General features: G+C 40.2%; 2 protein-coding genes across 2 annotated transcripts in view; both read left to right on the top strand.

Moving 5' to 3' along the window:
* The first annotated feature begins 1,049 nt into the window (after window positions 1–1,049).
* LOC129411560 (protein myomixer-like) lies at window positions 1,050–1,277 on the top strand. The gene has a single exon (XM_055162783.1). The coding sequence runs from the start codon at window positions 1,050–1,052 to the stop codon at window positions 1,275–1,277; it is 228 nt and encodes a 75-aa protein (XP_055018758.1).
* Window positions 1,278–1,283: 6 nt separating this feature from the next.
* The window catches only part of LOC110156831 (uncharacterized), a 30,608-nt gene continuing 13,228 nt past the window's right edge, over window positions 1,284–18,663 (top strand). Inside the window, exons 1-16 of the mRNA XM_055162959.1 lie at window positions 1,284–1,922; window positions 2,320–2,427; window positions 4,472–4,606; window positions 9,006–9,152; window positions 9,348–9,539; window positions 10,174–10,257; window positions 10,724–10,869; window positions 10,946–11,060; window positions 11,298–11,375; window positions 11,728–11,843; window positions 12,336–12,489; window positions 15,311–15,435; window positions 15,526–15,622; window positions 16,593–16,742; window positions 17,502–17,651; window positions 18,135–18,391. Coding sequence (XP_055018934.1) covers window positions 1,437–1,922; window positions 2,320–2,427; window positions 4,472–4,606; window positions 9,006–9,152; window positions 9,348–9,539; window positions 10,174–10,257; window positions 10,724–10,869; window positions 10,946–11,060; window positions 11,298–11,375; window positions 11,728–11,843; window positions 12,336–12,489; window positions 15,311–15,435; window positions 15,526–15,622; window positions 16,593–16,742; window positions 17,502–17,651; window positions 18,135–18,391 — 2,540 coding nt within the window. The 5' untranslated portion in view covers window positions 1,284–1,436. The remainder of the gene's footprint in view (window positions 1,923–2,319; window positions 2,428–4,471; window positions 4,607–9,005; window positions 9,153–9,347; window positions 9,540–10,173; window positions 10,258–10,723; window positions 10,870–10,945; window positions 11,061–11,297; window positions 11,376–11,727; window positions 11,844–12,335; window positions 12,490–15,310; window positions 15,436–15,525; window positions 15,623–16,592; window positions 16,743–17,501; window positions 17,652–18,134; window positions 18,392–18,663) is intronic.

Below are 18,663 nucleotides of genomic sequence, written 5' to 3' on the forward strand. Positions count from 1 at the left end.
AACAATGATAACTTGTTCAAATTGTAAAACTAAAATCTGAACAGATTTTTTTGTTTTTCACTTTTAGTATCTTGAAGTTTAGATTTTTGTGTAATCTTATAAGTGTTTGTGATCAACCAAAATTCCTTTGCTAATATTTTTAATATTGTAAATGGGATACGTAATAAACACACTCATGTTTGTTTCACTGAACATGTTTTGATGTAGCTCCACCAACAGGAGGACCAGGTGTTAGGGTCACTTCAGGAATCTTGAAAGTGAAAAGAGAAAGTTCCTTTTGTGGAAGAGCTTCGCCAATGTGTCCTTTCTCTTCTCTGCAAATATTTTCTCTTTGCACTGCCCTCTGTGGTAATCCCTGTTCCCTTGACAAACGCACAGCACCCCGACATACCAATCATTCAGGCCAACATGTGCTGCGCTGAAGCCCAGCCACCTCACAGGGCTGTGGGGTCATCATCTGTTTGACTGACCCCCCTCCTCCACATGTGTGTCGTTCCAAACACTCTGCTAAAGAGGCTGGACCAAGACCTCAGCTGTAACTTATGTGACAACTGTGCTTCACTAAAGGCAAAAGTCAAGTCCAAAGCTAAGGATCTCACTTTCACTCCCGCACAGTCAGCGCTCACATAGGCCTCAGAGGCTGGAAGAAGATAGTCTAAAACAAGCTCTTTTTGTTTAGTGCTTTGAGCAGAGGGACAGAGGAAAGCTTCTTCTGTGTTCCTGGGGTAAGGTCGGGCCGTGTGGGTGTGAGTCCAGTGCTGCAGCCTGAGGATATTACCTCATGGAGGATAAGCTGTGAGTGAAGAGGTCTGACAGGGTCTGTGCTCTGACTTCATTACTGCATGTCTCTTATCTGAGACTTTAGGTTCAGGGGGGAAGTTTTGACAGCCAGCATTTACAGCCCTCTTCACTTTGTCATTCCTGACAGACAGAAAGAGAGAGAATAGTTTAGAATGGAGAGCTGGTGACTTCATCCACTCACTTAACCAGCCCTCTGCTTTTCCCCTCCTTTTTTCTACTTTTTTTTCTGCTCAGCGCAGTCAGGCAGCATGCCAGCAGTGTTGCTCCTGCTGCGCTCCCTGGTTATCAGGCTGCTCAGTAGCAGACTGGCAGGCTCAGTGGCACAGTTCCTCAGGAGAGCCCTCTCTTCAGGCGCTGCTCATCTGGGCTCAGCACTCCGCCACGTCTGGGAGCGTCTCCGCTCACAGGAGTCTAAAGAGGCCATCCTGGGCTGTGTGCTGTGCATTCTCAACATGCACAAGAAGGTGGAGAGCTAAGCTCCAGCCCACTTTCACTTGTGCTTTCACTCGCTGCTCAACAGACTGACACAAGGAGGAGTGGAGAGAGGACTGTGAGGGATGTGAATGACTTTGTCCTGACTCCTGAGGATCATTTGGACTACAGAATCTGGACTATATTGTGTTTGGGACCAAGCCATGTCTGAGAGCATAGTGAGGAAGGTCCAGCCCTTCACCATAGGGACCAGGCTGTCTGTCCCAGCTGTGTCAAAGTGTCAGGACTTTGCACCAGATTATCTACAGAGCCCGAGTTTGGATAACTGCACGCTGCAGCACAACTTGAACTCTCTTTACCTCAGCCGCTCCCCGGTGTGTGCAAATGGACCCCGTTTGTCCCCGGTACAGCCTCAGTCTGCAGTGAGACAGGAGACGGACATGGCAGCAGAGGACCAGCTCAACCAGAACATCTGCTCAGCTGCTGCAGTTGCCCGCTCCATCAAGAAGATCACCATCTCTGGAAACAAGGACCGACCTGAGAACAGGACAGTGAACAAGACCGCGTGTGTGTTTGTGCAAGGGACCACAGAAAACAACAATAACAACAACAACAGCAGCTCCACTCCACAAACTTTACCCAGGATAGTGGGAGTGAGCTGCGAGAATAAACCAACATCTCAATTCAAGGTAAGATAAAACTGAATTTAACAATATATCACATTTAGCCTGGATAGGCTATTTGTAATTGTAATTGTAATTGTCATATTGTAATATTTGCTTAAATAACAAACGTTTTGGAAGTGTAGGAACTGAATACCAAGTTATGATTACCAAAAATAAACCCAAAATAAAGGGATTTAAAACGGGATAGCTTTAATGGATTTACAGTGAGCTAGGTATTTTAGTTAGGCTAAAATATTATTTTGACGCACAGAGCATTAGGCTATAATTAACATAGCATAACAAAGCAGCATGTAATCTATGTGTGCAGATTCATGTAATTTCCTCTACTTAGATAACAAAAGATTACCTTGAGTACGAAGTTTACAATGTGACGTTAGCGTATCTTTATGGGTGATTTTAGGTGCTGCTGAGAAAAGAAAGCTGCGAAGAACACGAAGAGCAGGCGTCGGCACAAACTCAGCCCCACGTGAGTGACGCGCGCGCGGAGCAGCCCGGGCCACAGCTGCAGGTAACACACACACACACACACACACACACACACACACACACACACACACACACACACACACACACACACACACACACACACACACACACACACACACACGCACACACACACACACACACACACACACACACACGCACGCACGCACGCACACACACACACACACACACACACACACACGCTCCGAGGATAATAACGCTAAATGTATTTGTGCAAATCAGTCAGTAATCAGTTAAAATGCGTATTAAAACAACATGGCTCCTAAAAAGATAAACCATTTGTAAATGTTACTGTTGTGTGCTTGGGTTGGGGTTGGGTTACGTCTCAACAGCGTGTGTCAGTCATTTGTTTATGGCTAAAAACATGATTGAGTTATACGGATGGTTAAAACAAACGTCTATTTTTTTCGGGCCTAAACTTCCAAACAAATTTTTAATCCGTGCCACATATTGAAGGATATTGTTAAAAGTCAGTGAGCTGTTGAATTTGGCCAGTCCTCCCCCGTTGAAGTCATCATTGTGGATAAAGCTGCTCTATAACAGCGAGTGGAGCAGACCATGCAGAGGCAAGGCCCACTGGAAAACATGAGGTCAGGGAAGATGTTAACAAAAGAAAAAAGCCAATGGTACGACTGGTAATACAAACACTCTGACACAGCAGTGGCCTTATTTCACCTTTTAACACTTTAAAGGTTCAATATTATCCAAAATGTGAGCTTTTAGACATGTTATAATGCTGTGTTACCTCATCCAAAACCAAAACATACGTGAAGTTGAGTTTTGTTTCATTCACACGTTTGATTAACCTCTGTCTGTCTGCATCTCCACAGTTTTAAAATCTATCTTTTACTTTTTGTTCTGTGGAGATTGGCAGTTCCAGGGCTGAAATCATCCATATGATTGTAGTGAAAGTGTACGGATTTCAAAAACACAGTGGAGCTCTTCCTGTGTTTGTGTTTTTAGTATGAGAGAATCTGCAGGATGTGCGTGTTAACCATGTGTGAGTGGTCTGTTTTTGATGAGGAAGCAACATTATAACGTAATATGGACCCTTTAAATCTTTAAATCGACTCCTCTCATCACTACTTTACTTATTTTATAACCATAACAATGCCTAGTTTTCCTGCTCTTTTTCTGAATCCGAATGGCACGGCTGATAAAATTGTAGGAGGATGCAGGAATGAGAAGGATGTAGTTTTATTGCCAAATTCCTTTCAAGGTGATGTTTACCTGTAAGAGCAGACATCCAAGAATCTGTACAGGCTCATTTCCTCAGTGCTCAGATGTTTCCTGATTAGACAACCACAAGAATAACATGTCCATTAGGGAAGCAGTGCCATGTACAGTATTGGTTACAACAGTGATTTTATGAAGGGAATTGGAGTCAGTGTGTTTATAATGTCTGCAGTTGAGACATGATGGTGCTAACATTTCTTTGACTGATTATTTTAACGGAAGAGGACCACTGCTTTTTAATTAAAGTCATGTAACCTTTCACTTCACCTAATTGGCTTCAAAGATCTGAATAGTTACTAGGTTTGCCCAGAAAATTTAAACCCAGGCTAATCAATACCAAAACTAGTACGCTATTGAAACTTTATTTAAACAAAAAAAAACAAAAAAAAAGAAATCACATAGAATAACACATATATAAACCTTGAATAGTTTTATTTTGATTAAAACCAGTAAAAGATTAAATGGTGAATAACACTGATATTATTTTAAGTAAAAAATCATATTCCATTGTCTTAAAATGTTTATTATAATATTAATAAATTAATAATAAAGAAGAATGAATAGTGTTTTTATTATGTTTTACTCTATTATTATCAAGCTTGATTTGGATTTGAGCCAGTTCAGTTCTGAGTTTGGTTCTGTTCTAGTCCTGGTTTAGTCCTGATCTAGTTCAGGTTTTGCACTGAGTTTATTCCGTGTTTAGTCCAAATGTTGAAAAGTGTGAAATGCTTCCCAGTCCCTAGTATGACAAACAAGTTTAAACATTTACTGTGACACTTCTTAATAAGTACATGTTGTTTCTGTCGTTGCAGATTTCCTCACCTGAAACTGAGTCTTTGAGGAAAGACGTTGATCCAGTGTCTCAGGCTGAAGACTCCCCAGGTGTTACACCCCAAACTGACTGTTTCACTCAACGCAACTCACTCTTCAACAGGGAAGCGCTGCAGGTGAATGACATAAACCCCATAAGTATTTACCACAGCTGTGTTAAGAAATATGCTGCTAACGTTTGATTTCTCAATGAGCAATAGACCAGGGGATTCCAAACATTTCAGGCCCCCAAATTATTAGTGTAACCAACTCAGGACCCCCACTCTGAAATAAAATTGACAGTGGTAATAATTTTAAGTGGCAGAACAGTTTAAATCAACATGGTAGTTATTTTTTTTAGGGATGCACCTATCCAGTAGTCTGATTCATCAACGGGTTTCACTTCATGGAAACCGTCTAATCTCGCAGCGTTACGATTCGTTCGCTCGATGGTACGCGGGTCATTTTTTATTTAACCAGTCACTGCTATTTGGTCATGACTGGTCTAACTGGTGTATTAAGCTTTTCTCAAATCCTGTAGGAAGAAGGACAATAACGTCTTTCCCCTTGATAAAATTCACCAAACATTCTCTTTGTTCTGGCTTTAAATCCTCGATGCCAACACAGAATGTATGGCTTCGTCTACATCCATTTCGACCGCTTTGTTTACTGTTGTGCTGTACCACAAAAGGGACCCAGACAGGCGCTTGAGTTTGACGTCATGGCTTCACAGCTCTTCGCTGATTGGCTCTATCAAACTGTCTAGTGTATTCCAATTCCTGACCTAGTCACTGGAGAGAAATTAAATTGAGCGGAGGCACTAGGTGGCACCAGCCTGGCTACCAATCCAGCTTTTTCAGCTTCAGTACCAAAAAGGGTGGTGCTGTAATGTTAACAAGGAAATTCAAATTAGTATCCACTGTAATTTATGTTATTGGTAAATAGGTTTTATGTAAATTGAAATTAAATTAAAGTTGACTATAGTGAAGAAAAACTGCTTTTATAGAAATTAGAGAATTAGAATAAACCTCTGGTCTCATAGAGTAACTGCTTAAGTTTAACAGCTCCAACCATCTTATTGACATTGGCAGTTTGTTTTTGTATTTGAAAAATGACAGAGGCAATTATGCAATGGGGCTAACAAATAACAAGTACATTTATTTGAGTGCGGAAATGATGGACACGCCGCTTGTCTCATGACCCATTGAATAGAAATATGTCCTGGATGTTACTTGGTCCAAGCCCTGTATTCATTGTGTACAGGCGAGCAGAGGAGGGACGGGGGCCCGCCACAAGTGAAGCAATTATTTCAGGATGAGATCATTGTTTGGCTCCTTCTCTTCACGCCTTTGGCCCAGAGACACTCAGCCAAGCAGCACAACTGGTTCTGTTATCTCACCGCTGCCTGCGCTGGCCACATACAAGCTGATTTTACTGTGGGTTTTGAATGGGGGACATTTTGATTAGCATTTGGCATTGTCATCAAAACGTTTACTGAGTATTGAAGTAATAGCCTGTTCTGAGTTAACAGTATCAGTTTAAGATGTGTTGGTTAAGTTAAACATACAGTCTGATGTAGTAGTGATATGTCTAAATGTCTCTGTAACACATTGTAAAAGTTAACAAACTCGGTTGGCCATGGATCTTAAGGGGAATGACTTAGTGTTATATTTACAGAAAAAACAGTATTATTTGAGAGTGTGTTTGAAAAGGCCAGGGTTGTGATACCAGGGGACTTGCTTGTTTTACAGAGATTTGCCTGACTGCTCCGCCTGATGAAAATGTGTTATTTTAGTATTACATAGCCGCTAGAAGAAGTGGAAGTGAGCTTTCCAGGTAGAGGACATTTAAAAGCCCCTGATGTTTTAAACCAGAGGAGCAGAGCAGAATGCCACATGAACCAGACAGGATTCATAGTGAACAGCTGTTACACTGATGGCTGCCTGGCCATTCATTTATCGTAGTATTTTTAGTGCTTGATAGGCCTGTGCAATTGATCAAACCACTTGCAGATGTCAGTTTTCCTTAGTTATCTATAACTGTGATCATATTATTAAAGTGGTTTTTTATCTGACTGTTTATGCCACATTAACGTCACTTATTTATTTAAAAGTAAATTTTTATAAACCTGCTCACATAGCGATGGTAATCTGTTAGACAATGTCAGTGAAAGTGAATGAAGGATTTTGCCGTGGTTTGGTCATGGAGTCAGTTGTGAGTAGGGCTTGGGTATACGATGGCGATACGATACATACCTCGATACATAGGCTATGATACGTTACATACCTCGATACAGTGCACTTTCGGTTCAATGTGATATATTTCAAAGCGATTTGATGTAAAAGTTAATGCCTAAATTGTGGCTGTGATACTAAAAGTCTGTGTTAAACCACTTCTTGTGCAAAGTTAATATGAAACACACATTTTACTCATCAAAACAGTGAATATGTCAAACGTGTTGCATAAATGAGTTTCCTTCCTCTGAACAAGCAACAAAACTGTAGTGCTTTAGTAAAATATACAAAAAAATATATATATATACTCTTGGTGATATATCGATACAGCAGCCCACAATATCGATACTGTTTTATCACATTAAACTTTTACAAATCTTGAGTTTTCTTGTCACAAAATTGTAACATTTAAAGTTGGTGTTGTGATCTCTACTTGCAGATTGCGGTGATCAGCATGGAGGCTTTAAATACATTTCTATCCACCTATTTTTGAAGGAAAAACATGTGGTTTTGAGAGGAAAGTTTTTTTCTTGTGCATTACATAGTGCTTGCTAAATTCCTGTATTGTCCATGTTTAATATTAGAAGCCATATGTATTTATTTCTCTGAGTCAAAGCTCTTGATTGTTGGAGGTGCCCACTGTGATGCCCTCGATACAGTAAATAACTATAGTATCTTTGGACTGACTGAGGCGCCATGGAGACAGGAGAAGCAACTCATTCATCAACAGCTGCATTCATTAACTCTATTCTTCATGGTCCCACTAAGCCTTTACTGTAAATTTGGATAAACAGGCCATTGTTGTGGAGCGCACGCAGGAAGAAACAAGGGAATCATAGACTTCCTGTATGAGGTCACTTTATGCCATGGGAGCCAATGCCAGAAGATAGGGGCAGGCCTGTTTTGTCAAGCTCTTTTCCTTCTGCTTGAACCCAGAAATACCTCCGTGCCCCAGGGCCTTATAAAGTTAATGACTGAACTCCCTCTCAAGAAGTGACATCATCTCTTCAATCTGGACAAAAAAAAAATTGTTTACAGTTCGACTCAGTGTTCTTGACAGTTATTGATTTGCATTTGGGGACATATTTTTCATTGCTGCGCAGATATTTTTGGGTTTAATTTAGAAATTGACTGATATACTGTATATATTTTCATGACGGATGATTGTTGTTTAGATTCCAGAGAAAAAACAATCTGCTAGTATTTTTGGGCCGATTGGCAGGGGTGATTCTGACCGATATAGCAGTCTATGTCTAGTCCTTTAGTTGATAAATCGATCAGTGGTGTTTCTGGAGACTTATTTGATTCTGATTTGAGTCCAGTTTACTTCTAACGTAGACTTGGTTTGGCCCTGTTCTAGTCCTGGTTTAATTCTGGTTTAGTCCCAATTTTAATGTTGGGTTTTTGCAAGTATGGACACACCCCTGGTTGACCAAATTAGTTAACTAATTATATAAGGTTATAAGAATTTATATGGACCAGAGCAGAAAGCCTAGAATAAGTAGTTAGGTGGAGTTTTACTAGTTACTGGTCAATTTAATCTCTACTCTTTCCACTTATGAAGATGCAGTTTACTCGTGTTTCTCTTTAGTAGTTTATGCGAGATCCCAATAATCTTTTTTGCCTGTGCCTTGCCATGTCTTGTTGTAGTCCATTAATCAGTGCACAGGGCAGACTAAGAATTTCTTTCGTGAACTTCATCCTTGGAATTTTTTAATAATGCATTGGAGCAAGTCTGAAAAGCATGCACATTCAAAGCTCTGTCCAGTGCAGGTTCATTGCAATTTAATGAGTCATCTTGGAAGAAAAGGGAAGTCTAATTGTATGTAGTCTGAATGGGTGTGCTCAGGATTCCTCTGGACTCAGTTAACTAATAAAAACAAACATGTATTTTTCAACAGTTTTGGGTTTGGCCACTCTTGACCTGGAGCAATGACCTCATACCAGTAAAGGCAGTTCATCCAGACAAAACATTTATTAAGAAAGGTCCCATAGTTGCCAATAGAAATGTCTGCACTGCATAAAACAACACTAAAAACAAAGGACTGTTTTTAGTACAGCACTGTAACTTTAGATTGTATAAAGAGTGAATGGTTTAATAATCATGTACAACATTCTTGACATCTCTACTTTCCTGAATTATAAGAGAGACAGAGAGAGAGAGAGAGAGAGAGAGAGAGAGAAATACTTTATTGATCCCGAGAGAAATTCAAGTTTTGCTGCAGCAAACTGTTGCAACATTTACAACGTAGTTATTGATTATTACATTTTTGTTAATATGTCTCATTTTTGGTAACTGCAGGCAGAAGCATGGATAAAGGGGAAGCTCCAGGACCTGAAGGATGGCCGTAATATTGAACACTTACACCTACAGGACGGGGAGGAGGCCTGTCAGACTCTGCAGAGGGACCTCAAAGACTTTGAAAACACCTTGATTCAACTAAACCAGGTACAGTAACTCATGAGTTTAAGACTGATGGAAAATTAGGACCGCTGCAGTTAAGAGTTCAAAATAAAATATTACCATATGTCTCTTAAATAGTCAAAAGTCCTAAACTATAAACCTGAAACTAATGAACATATGAAAAGTGAGCTGAAAAAATATATTATTAACAATGATAATCACTATTATTACTGTTATTAGATGGGGGAACAATTGATCTGCAAGATGAACCCGACTTCAGACCTGGTGAAGAAACAGCTGAGCCAACTCCGGGACCAATGGCAGACACTGAAGCAGACTGCAGCCAATCAGACGAGGGCTTTGGGTGGGGCCAAGAACCTTCAAGAGTTCAACACTAAAGTGGAGAAACTGGAGGCGTGGATCAAGGAGAAGGTTAGTGCATTCAGCAACACACTGCAATGATAAGTCAACTATTACAGAAGATCTCCAACTTTTCACAGCCAAGTACCACAAGTACCACCTATGAAAATATATTTAGCTGTCTGAGTACCACCAGATCTATGACAGGATTATACCAGGTTTAAAAATAGGGCTACACCACTAATTACTGACATGAGGACGAGAAATGCAAGAAATGCAAGAAATGCAAGATAAATAAGTTTAATGTCATACTGTGGAACATTCTAGGCATCTGAATGACAAGCAAGTAGCATCCCCTCCAGTAGAAAAGTTTCACAGCACACATTTAATTTAATTTTTAATTCTGTGGGTTCTTTTACCCCACACAGCATGTTTTCATTATATTTTTTAACAAACTCGTGCAAAAACAGGTTCTCTGGAAAATAGTTTAGCAATTAATAATGGTTATAATTATAGTTATTCGGTCATGATAGAGGAGAATGTGCAGCATATCTTGCAATGTGCTTATTTTCCCTTTCTGGGTTAAGGTTTTCTGTATAATGTCTCCTACTAAAGCAGTCATGGCAGTGTGGTGTAATCCTCCACTAAAATAATGGCTTGTTTCCTTGTAAATTATCGCCCTGAGCGCTGTTGTGTGTGCCAGCAGGAAGAGCCCACGTCTCTGGTCAATGTCCTTGGGGAGAGTGTGGACAAGATGCAGCTGACCAGAAAGATTTTAGATCTGAAACAGGTGAGTGCTGTAACATGGCATTTATAGACCCATGATTACATTCATGGTCAACAAAATCCATATGTATGCAGCTTATTGTCCAATTTTCTGGAGATTTTCCCAATAATTATTTACAGGATCCTACCACTGGAGCTAATTTGTCTGCCTGGGGTGTATGGCAAAGACAGCTGATGTCATAGTTGGACTCTTTCTCTGTTTCTACTTGCTTGCCCTATGTAGATGTTATTGCTTTGTTCTGAATGAATCTTACAGTGTTTTATTTGCTTAATAATAATTTGGAAAACTTGTATTCTTACACTCACTTCTCCACAGATTTGACCTGTAACTTGGCCTGATAGCATTACCTGTGTTTTTGCATCTAACATATTATTTTGAAGAAATAATGAAGACATTTTGAATAAAACCACAGAGCTTAAAGATATAGCAAAGATAGCTGCTGATGTCACGTTTTCCTTTTTTCTTTTAGGATGAGCAGCTCTACAGGAATCTCTATGAGGAAATTAACCACTTAGCCCTCAAACTGGAGAAGCAAGGCAAGACAGATGGGAAAAACGTCGGCAACAGGAGGAAACACGTCAATAAAATGTACACATGGTCCTTTGAGATGAACTGGTATGATGCATGAAACACAGAGGAGTCAAGAAGGCCTCAAAATTATCCCAATGTACTGTCTCTTATGTGTGTTTAGGTGGCTCAAAGTACAAGCTCATCTGAAGAACTATCATGAAAATCTGCAGCTGGCTTTGGAGGTGTCATCCTTCTACCAACAAGCTGATAATATATTACTGGCCATTCACAACATGGTAAATATATTTGTGTATATTTGAGTAAACAGTATGTAAATATAGGTTACATTTAAGATATAGTTGTTTTTGGAGAAATGTGAAATCAGCATAAATAATATATCACCAGCCATAAAAAAATATATCTGTATATTTTCTTCTAAAAGACCACAAATAGGGAATGGAAGCTTACAATGTAAATTTTCACATAAAGTTATGAAGTGATATTTCTGCACATTTTACTTTTCCTTATTTTAGAGAAAAGGTGCATCTGGATCTAAGGAGCTGGACAAACTCGGAGACCAGGAAATCCGAGACATTGCAGGTCAAATCATGGTATGTCAAATTATTGAGTCGATCCTGAAAACTTAAAACTGGGGTAAATAGGTATTTGAATCTTTCCATTTGGTACATCACTAGTATTCACATGCATGGATTTTTTTGACCACTAACAGCTTTAAAAACACTTTGTCAGACAGAAAAGTGAAGCAGCCCAAACCGTAATAGTGACTCACATGTTTGTTTTTTTTCTTACAATTAGATTAAGACAGTTTGTAACAGTCTGATTCTGTCAGAAGGTCCTCTTTTAAAAATACACTTCATGAGGAGGGAAACAAAATGAACAAATTGAATAGAAAATGTTGGGTACTTGAGCTTTAACTATATAAATTATTTCTATGTTGGGCAGATGCTGGATGTGAGTGTGTCCCAGCTCTCTAATCTGCACCCTGCTCTAGCGACTGGCGTCATTCAGAAACAAAGTGAAATCAAAGAGTCATGGGCACTTCTGCAGAAAACTCTCAGGTAAGAGAAATGTATTACTTCTATGTTCATAAGACTGCCACAGTATCATGTATTCAGTACTCATTTGTTTATTAAATCACTTATGTAACCAATAACGTCAAAGTCATTTCTTATTTCGCACAAAAATAGCTACATTTTTGACAAGAAATGATATTTGTTTATATCTAGTATGTGCTTTTCCCAAGAAACAAGTGGTTGATTCTGTGCCATGGTCATTTAAGGTCAAGTGCAGCAAAACTTAAGATATCTTCTTCTATCAACATCTTGTACTTTGAAAAATATTTATCAACCCAAGAGCTCTCACGTCAAAACGCTATTTTTAGACACATAAATATGACATCATCTGGTGTGTTTCAACAGCTGTGCTTTTTAAAACTATTCCAGGCCAAAAGCACAAACAGTGGTAGCAGAGTTCAGGCCATAATAGGAGTTTACTGTGGACTCAAAAATACTTGTGTCAGCACCGTGCTAACCTCCATCTTTCTGTTACAGGACTGACAGGGCTGCACCACCACCCACCAGCCCCAGTCCCCCCAGAGAAGAGGTCGACCCTTCAACCAGGGAGCAGGGCACCGTGGGAACTGAGCTGCAAAGAACCATGGGAAAAGAGGTGAAGGAGGAGCAGAATCGGCTAAAAGGTTTTGTGGTAAGCAGTTTTGGTGCGTTTCTATTACTGGAGTAACCACAGAGTGAGAGACAACAGCTACATCAGAGCTGCAGAAAGATGAGCTCAGCCCTCCTCAGTGCAAAAGAGCTGTGGTGAAGGGGTGACGCATTGTGGGCCTGGCTTTGGAAAAGGACTCATGGTAAAGAGGGCCAGTTTTAAATAATGCTTTTAGGTGCTTTACTGACCTACTTCTTCAATCACACTTTTTTTATTTTAGTGGAAAGGACCAGTGCCCCCAATGGTACATTTATATGCAGTTCATTATGCTGTATTTTATTCTGTCAGTTCTTTCAACACGTATGAGTCAAATTGAACCTAAAATGTTTCATAGATGTCACAGGAAGAGCTTTTAAAGATTTTATTTTTCCTGGCAGAAAAATATTTGTCAATGTCCCTGAGGATTTTCAAACCATAGCTGTTCAACGTGGTTCAGTTGCTGGCCAGAGAAAATATGACTTTCCTGTCACTCTAAAATTCACTATTTTTAAAATCATTTAATTTAATGGCTACAATAATATCTTGACTTAGAGTTGGTTTAACAAAAGCATCCAGTCAGTGAATTAATGTAATATTAGCAGATGTGCTCTGGTTCAAGTTAAGGTAAGAACGTAATACTCAGGATATGAACACAGGTGACTTTCCTAATTTTTAAAGAATAAACATTTGTACAAAAACATATTTTTATAAAGCATTAAAAAAGAGCTTAGTTTGTTTTTTTAGCATTTAGTTTACAGTCACCTCTCCCCAGATCTGACCTGTAACTTAGCCTGATAGCGTCACCTGTTTGTTCTCCATGGAGGTAGATATGTTTAAAATTATACTGATGAATATTCTGTGTTTTATTAATTCATAAAATTATAATTAGCTAAGGTGTAAAGTTTTGTTCTCTGCTTGTAACATAGAAGAAATAAAATAAACCTGCAGAGCTTTAAGACGAAATAACACTCAAGTCATTCAGCACAAAATGACTTGTCATTCGTGATCCCTTTAATATAAGTTACCAGATCCAGTGTTTGGGTCACTTGGCTGACATAGAAGTGTGTGGGCATTTGTAGACAGCCCTCTATTCTCTAGCACAGTGCAGCCACAAGCACCTTTCTAACTGCCTGAATAGTGACATAGCGTAGCCCTGTACATTAAATACTGTATGACTTCTCCATATGTGGCCCTGGTTGAGCAGACTCCATCTTGCTACGGCCTCTTGAGTGGACGCGGACATGGCGAGCGTCTGTTGCTAATTGTGGCCAGATGCGAAAGCTGCCAACCAGATGCTGTAGGTGCAAAGTGATAGTTCATGGCTGACATCATTTAATAGCACTCCACGAAAATCCCACAGAGAAAGTCAAAAGTCTAAGTCAGAATCACAGTTCACAGCTACGAGGTGAAAAATGATACCACGTTTGAACTACCACAAATACATCAAGTTTGACACATAAAATATAAAACTTTTGACACTTGCATATAGAATTTAATGTCCATCTTTTAGTACCATTCAGTATATAGGACAATAGCATGACTTAATTTAAAGTCGCACTATTTAACTTCTTCACTAGGGGGTCCGCCACCATGGAGTTGTTATTGCTTTACCTTGAATGTGCCACATTATGGAATTAACCTCACGCCTTTACTCATAGATGTCCTAAAAAACCTGTACCTTTGACTCCTGCTCATCTCCATGGGAATAGATATGTTTAATGCTGTAATACAGTGGAACATTTCGGGCAAAGCAATAACATTTCCAAAAAGATGAGCAGGTGGTGGACCCTCTACCAGAAAAAGTTACATTGTGCTAACCTGATTCATCAGCCGGTTTCACTTCGCGGAAACCGTCAGACCTCTCAGCGTTAAAATTTGTTCGCTCGACAGTAGGCGGGTACTTTTTTATTTAGCCAATCACTGCTATTTGGTCATAATGTATGTAATGCACCGCTAACGCAGCTAACTGGTATATTAAGCTTTTCCCAAATCTCGTAGGAAGAAGGGCAATAACGTCTTTCACCTTGATAAATTCACCAAACATTCTCTTTGCTCTGGCTTTAAATCCTCAATCTCGGGAATTGTTGCCAACACAGAATGTATGGCTTTTTGCTGATTGGCTTTTTCCCAGTCTAGTGTATTCTGATTTCTGACCTAGAGGAGACAAATGAAATTGAGTGGAGACACTCCCAGCCTGTACCAGCCTGGCTAATATTGTGCACCTTTAACTTCACAGATGTTTTTTGTACACTGTATAACCAGTTATACATATAGTATTATAATTTTGTACCATTTTTGCTCACTGCACTGCTGTTGACCTCTATAGCGAGACAGAACTGCCATAGAAATCATGCATGCCCAAAATAGGAAACCAGTGAATGCTACGCTTTCTACAGTAAATGAATGGTTCTTTTACTCATAGCAGTATAACGTCGCACCCATTAGCTTGCATTTACGAAGCAAGAAGAATTGATTTAGTGATTTCTGTCTTCAAGATTTCTTACAGGCATTACAGCTGTCAATTTAATATCTTTAGCAGACCCTGGCTTATTTCACCCAGAATAACCAACCTTTGTGTATTAGTAAGCTTGTGTCATTTGTCGGGGAAACTTTATACTTGTCTGGGCATATGTCCATGTAGTCCACCCTCTGGCCATAATACAACATTCACTGTAGCGGGGCAGGAACGCCTTTTTGTCATATGACCTCTGAGTATGAAATTACAAATTAATCTGCACCGTCATCATTGTCAAAAGACATTACTTACTTGTCATGTGGGTAATATTTTGGAGTTTCCCTGTAAAACTTACCCTCTTGTGTCCAGGGCACTGCTGATGCTGGCATTGGTCAAACTCAGGAACAGGATTCAGCAAGCCTTTCGTCACCCATGGGAGAGGCAGCTGTCTGTTCCAATGATGTCATAGCCAGACACCAGTTGAAGGCAGAAAGGTGACATTTGGTTCTCGCTCTGTTACTTACATAATGAGGGGTCTTTATGTAAGTCCTAATAGGAATCACATGGTCCTGTTTTCTTTGCAGCAGGAAGCCCAAAACTGAGCCCAAGAATGACAGCACCCAACCAGGCCACCCACCGCTCCACGCCCAGCTCCAGAAGTTCACCGTTTCTGCAGACAAGGTGACCTAAACCAGTCACAAACAAGGATGTTTTCATTATATCACTGTTCTCAAAGTCACTGTGATTTAATGTAGCCTAATGTCAGATTACAACATGTGTTATCCAACAGTGTGTTATCCATTAAATGAATATTGCAATAGGAACATCATCGTCTAAACATGATTCTAATTAAAGTGGAAATTGGAAAAAGAAAAAAGATTGTGGACTAATGATGTTCAAATATTATACCCAGATACAAACTGATACAGAATTACATATTAATTTGAGCAAGTATCAATAACCCAGGTATTTGGATATTTTGGCCGCTGTATTGGCCGTTTCTTAGTATCAAAATCAAGTTTGAAATTTCAGTAGCCTAACGACACTACTATGGAATGTCTGGTAAAATTTAGGGTTATTCAGAAGTTACTTAAGAATACAATAGAACTGTACTAAATTACACAAAATACATAGAATTGGTACTTCATTAAAACATATGATTCAATAATTTTAAATCATCATTTCAAATACAACTTATGTAAGACTTCTGTCACTTTGATACTACATGTGTAAGTAATTTTAGTCAAATGAAAAAGCATAAAGGTAAAAAATGTGTTTTCCTGCTGCAAATAGACAATTTACTACGAATGGAGTGTGCAACCTAAGTGTGAATTTCATCTTAGTCCATGTTCGTAGTGAAAAAAGGTGGCTTCCCACATTAATTTTCTGGTCAGCATTACTTTAGTTATTAGAGCGCCACAATAACAAACCACAGACGTTATGTCACATTTTAAATCAAACTGAAGTTGTCATGCATTTCAGGCTAAGAGCATTCTGAGTGTGCTACTTTCACAGTAATTGTCCAGTAACTATGGAAAATATTTGATTTTAGTCCCTCGTTGCCATAGCACACAAATGCCAGCTCATTTTGTCTCTTCTCCTCAGCTGACTCTAATGGGTTTTGCTGCTGTGCTTCGTATCTCCATCTTAGACTCTGGCCTGGCTCAAAGACAATGTCTCCATGGCGACCCAGATCTGCGCCGTGGCCAGTCTAGAGGGCCTTGAAGCCGCACGTAGGTGTCAGCACGCTTTGGAGCAGGAGATACTGAACAACAGAACAAGGATTGAGGTGGTAAAAAAGGTGAGTTAACCGGGAAGTACTTCAGCTGGCAGATCTGACCTTTTTGGCAGGTTTTGGGTTGATGGGGGAACATGGATTGCCTGGAGGAAACCCACCTAGACACAGGGAGAAACATGCAAACACAAGATCCAGAACCTTCTTGCTGTGAGGTGTGAGTGCTTGCCACTGCGTTATGATTATATTGTGACAAATAATATATTTGGGAGGGAGATCGCTGTGAAAACCAAGTGCCACAGTGGGGCGACAGTGGCTCCAACAAGAACTGATGTTATGTCCTTAGGCAAGACACTTCACCCACATTGCCTACTATGAATGTGGTGTGTGTTTGAGTGTTGGTGGTGGTAGGAGGGGCTGATGGGATAGATTACCAACCTTGCTTCTGTCAGTTTATCCCAGAACAGCTGTGGCTACAGTAGTATTATCAGTGTGGAGTGAATGAATAATGCAATATTAAGCACTTTGAACTATATATATTTACACGATAAAACTTGTATGTAATGTGCACATAATGACACATACTGATGAAGCTTGATATTCCTATTTCTGTTTAGGTTTCTGGCTATTTTTCACAGCCCTTTCACCAAACCGAGCATATCTTCCATATTTGTTAACATAGCATGTCTGGTTTTCGTTATTACAAAAATAATGAATAGATATTTTCAGAACATTGAATTTGAGCTCAGATAAGGTTTATTTTTCACATCATAAATCTCATTCTTTTATCATCACTCACTCTCATCACACTTTTACATTCCTCAGGAGGGCCGTGGGCTGGTCCGAGCGCAGCACCCGGGCAGCTCCAGGATCCAGGAGTTTTTGGGTCAGCTGGAGGTGCTGTGGGAGGAGCTGCGGAGGAGGCACCAGAGGAACGCGCTCTTTCTCCAGGCCTCCGAGGAGCTGGGCTTCAGGGTAAGGCTCGTAAAACATCCACAACCAGCTCCTCTCTGAAGTCCCACTGAGCCAGCACACTAAGCTCTAAAAATATGGAGAAAACTATTACTTATGACAGATGATCAGTTTTCCCTAAATAGAAGTCTTTACACTGGACAGGAGCCTGAGCTGTGCACGCAAACACTGACAGATAGGACTCATTTATTTTTCACTGACAGAATAAAAAGTCTATAGTTGGAAAAACAAACCCAAATTGAACTATGAGTGGTACTTCTACAATTCATTTCAAGTATAAAACATTGCAACATAGAGCTGCTACCTCAGTACACATGTACTTAAGCACCTCCTGTAGGATTTGCCACATTTATGACTGGTGATGAGTGTAAGCTGTAAGTTGTACTTGTTTTATTGTACATTATATGTCATCACTGTTGAACACTTCCTCCATTATCAGCCAAAGCAGTGACCTCACGACTGCCTGGCCCTTGTGTGTTCTTCCAGGTTGTTAAAGTGCTGCAGGCCCTGGGCAGCCTGGACGCCTGGCTGGAGTCTGTGGAGCTTTCCATGAAGGAGTCCTCTTTGGCCGCTGACCCTGAAACTATGAGCGTAGCTGAGCGACAGAGCTGCCTCCTGGAGAGAGAGGTGACGGCACGTGGCCATGAACTGAAAGCGCTCAGACAGGAGGTGGAGCGGCTACAGTGCCACAGTCACCCCCTGACACGAGGGCTGCCCGCACGCATGGACGCTGTGGAGAGAAAGTGAGTTCATAAACTACGCAGAGGAGCAGGGTCACAGGACCGCCCTGACTCTGTCATTGTGGAAAACCTGTGTTATGAATGTGAACTATCAGGCTGCACGCTGGTGGTGCTCTTAACTGTGGTCAGGAAACAGAACTGCTCACTGTTTCCAGGCTTCTGCAGCACTACAACATGGAAGAGTTTATTCATAAAATCCACTCCTTACTGAAGACAAACAATTCACCCCATAAACCACCAGAATATATATTCATGTATCCAGTAAGTTTTATTTT

The sequence above is a fragment of the Boleophthalmus pectinirostris genome, unplaced genomic scaffold (genome assembly GCF_026225935.1).
Source record: "Boleophthalmus pectinirostris isolate CB_2022bp ecotype Guang Dong unplaced genomic scaffold, ASM2622593v1 HiC_scaffold_5, whole genome shotgun sequence".
Classification (NCBI taxonomy): Eukaryota; Metazoa; Chordata; class Actinopteri; order Gobiiformes; family Gobiidae; genus Boleophthalmus; species Boleophthalmus pectinirostris.

Coding starts and splice junctions, on each gene's coding strand:
- LOC129411560 (XM_055162783.1), top strand. CDS start 1,050: ATGCCAGCAGTGTTGCTCCTGCTGCGCTCCCTGGTTATCAGGCTGCTC.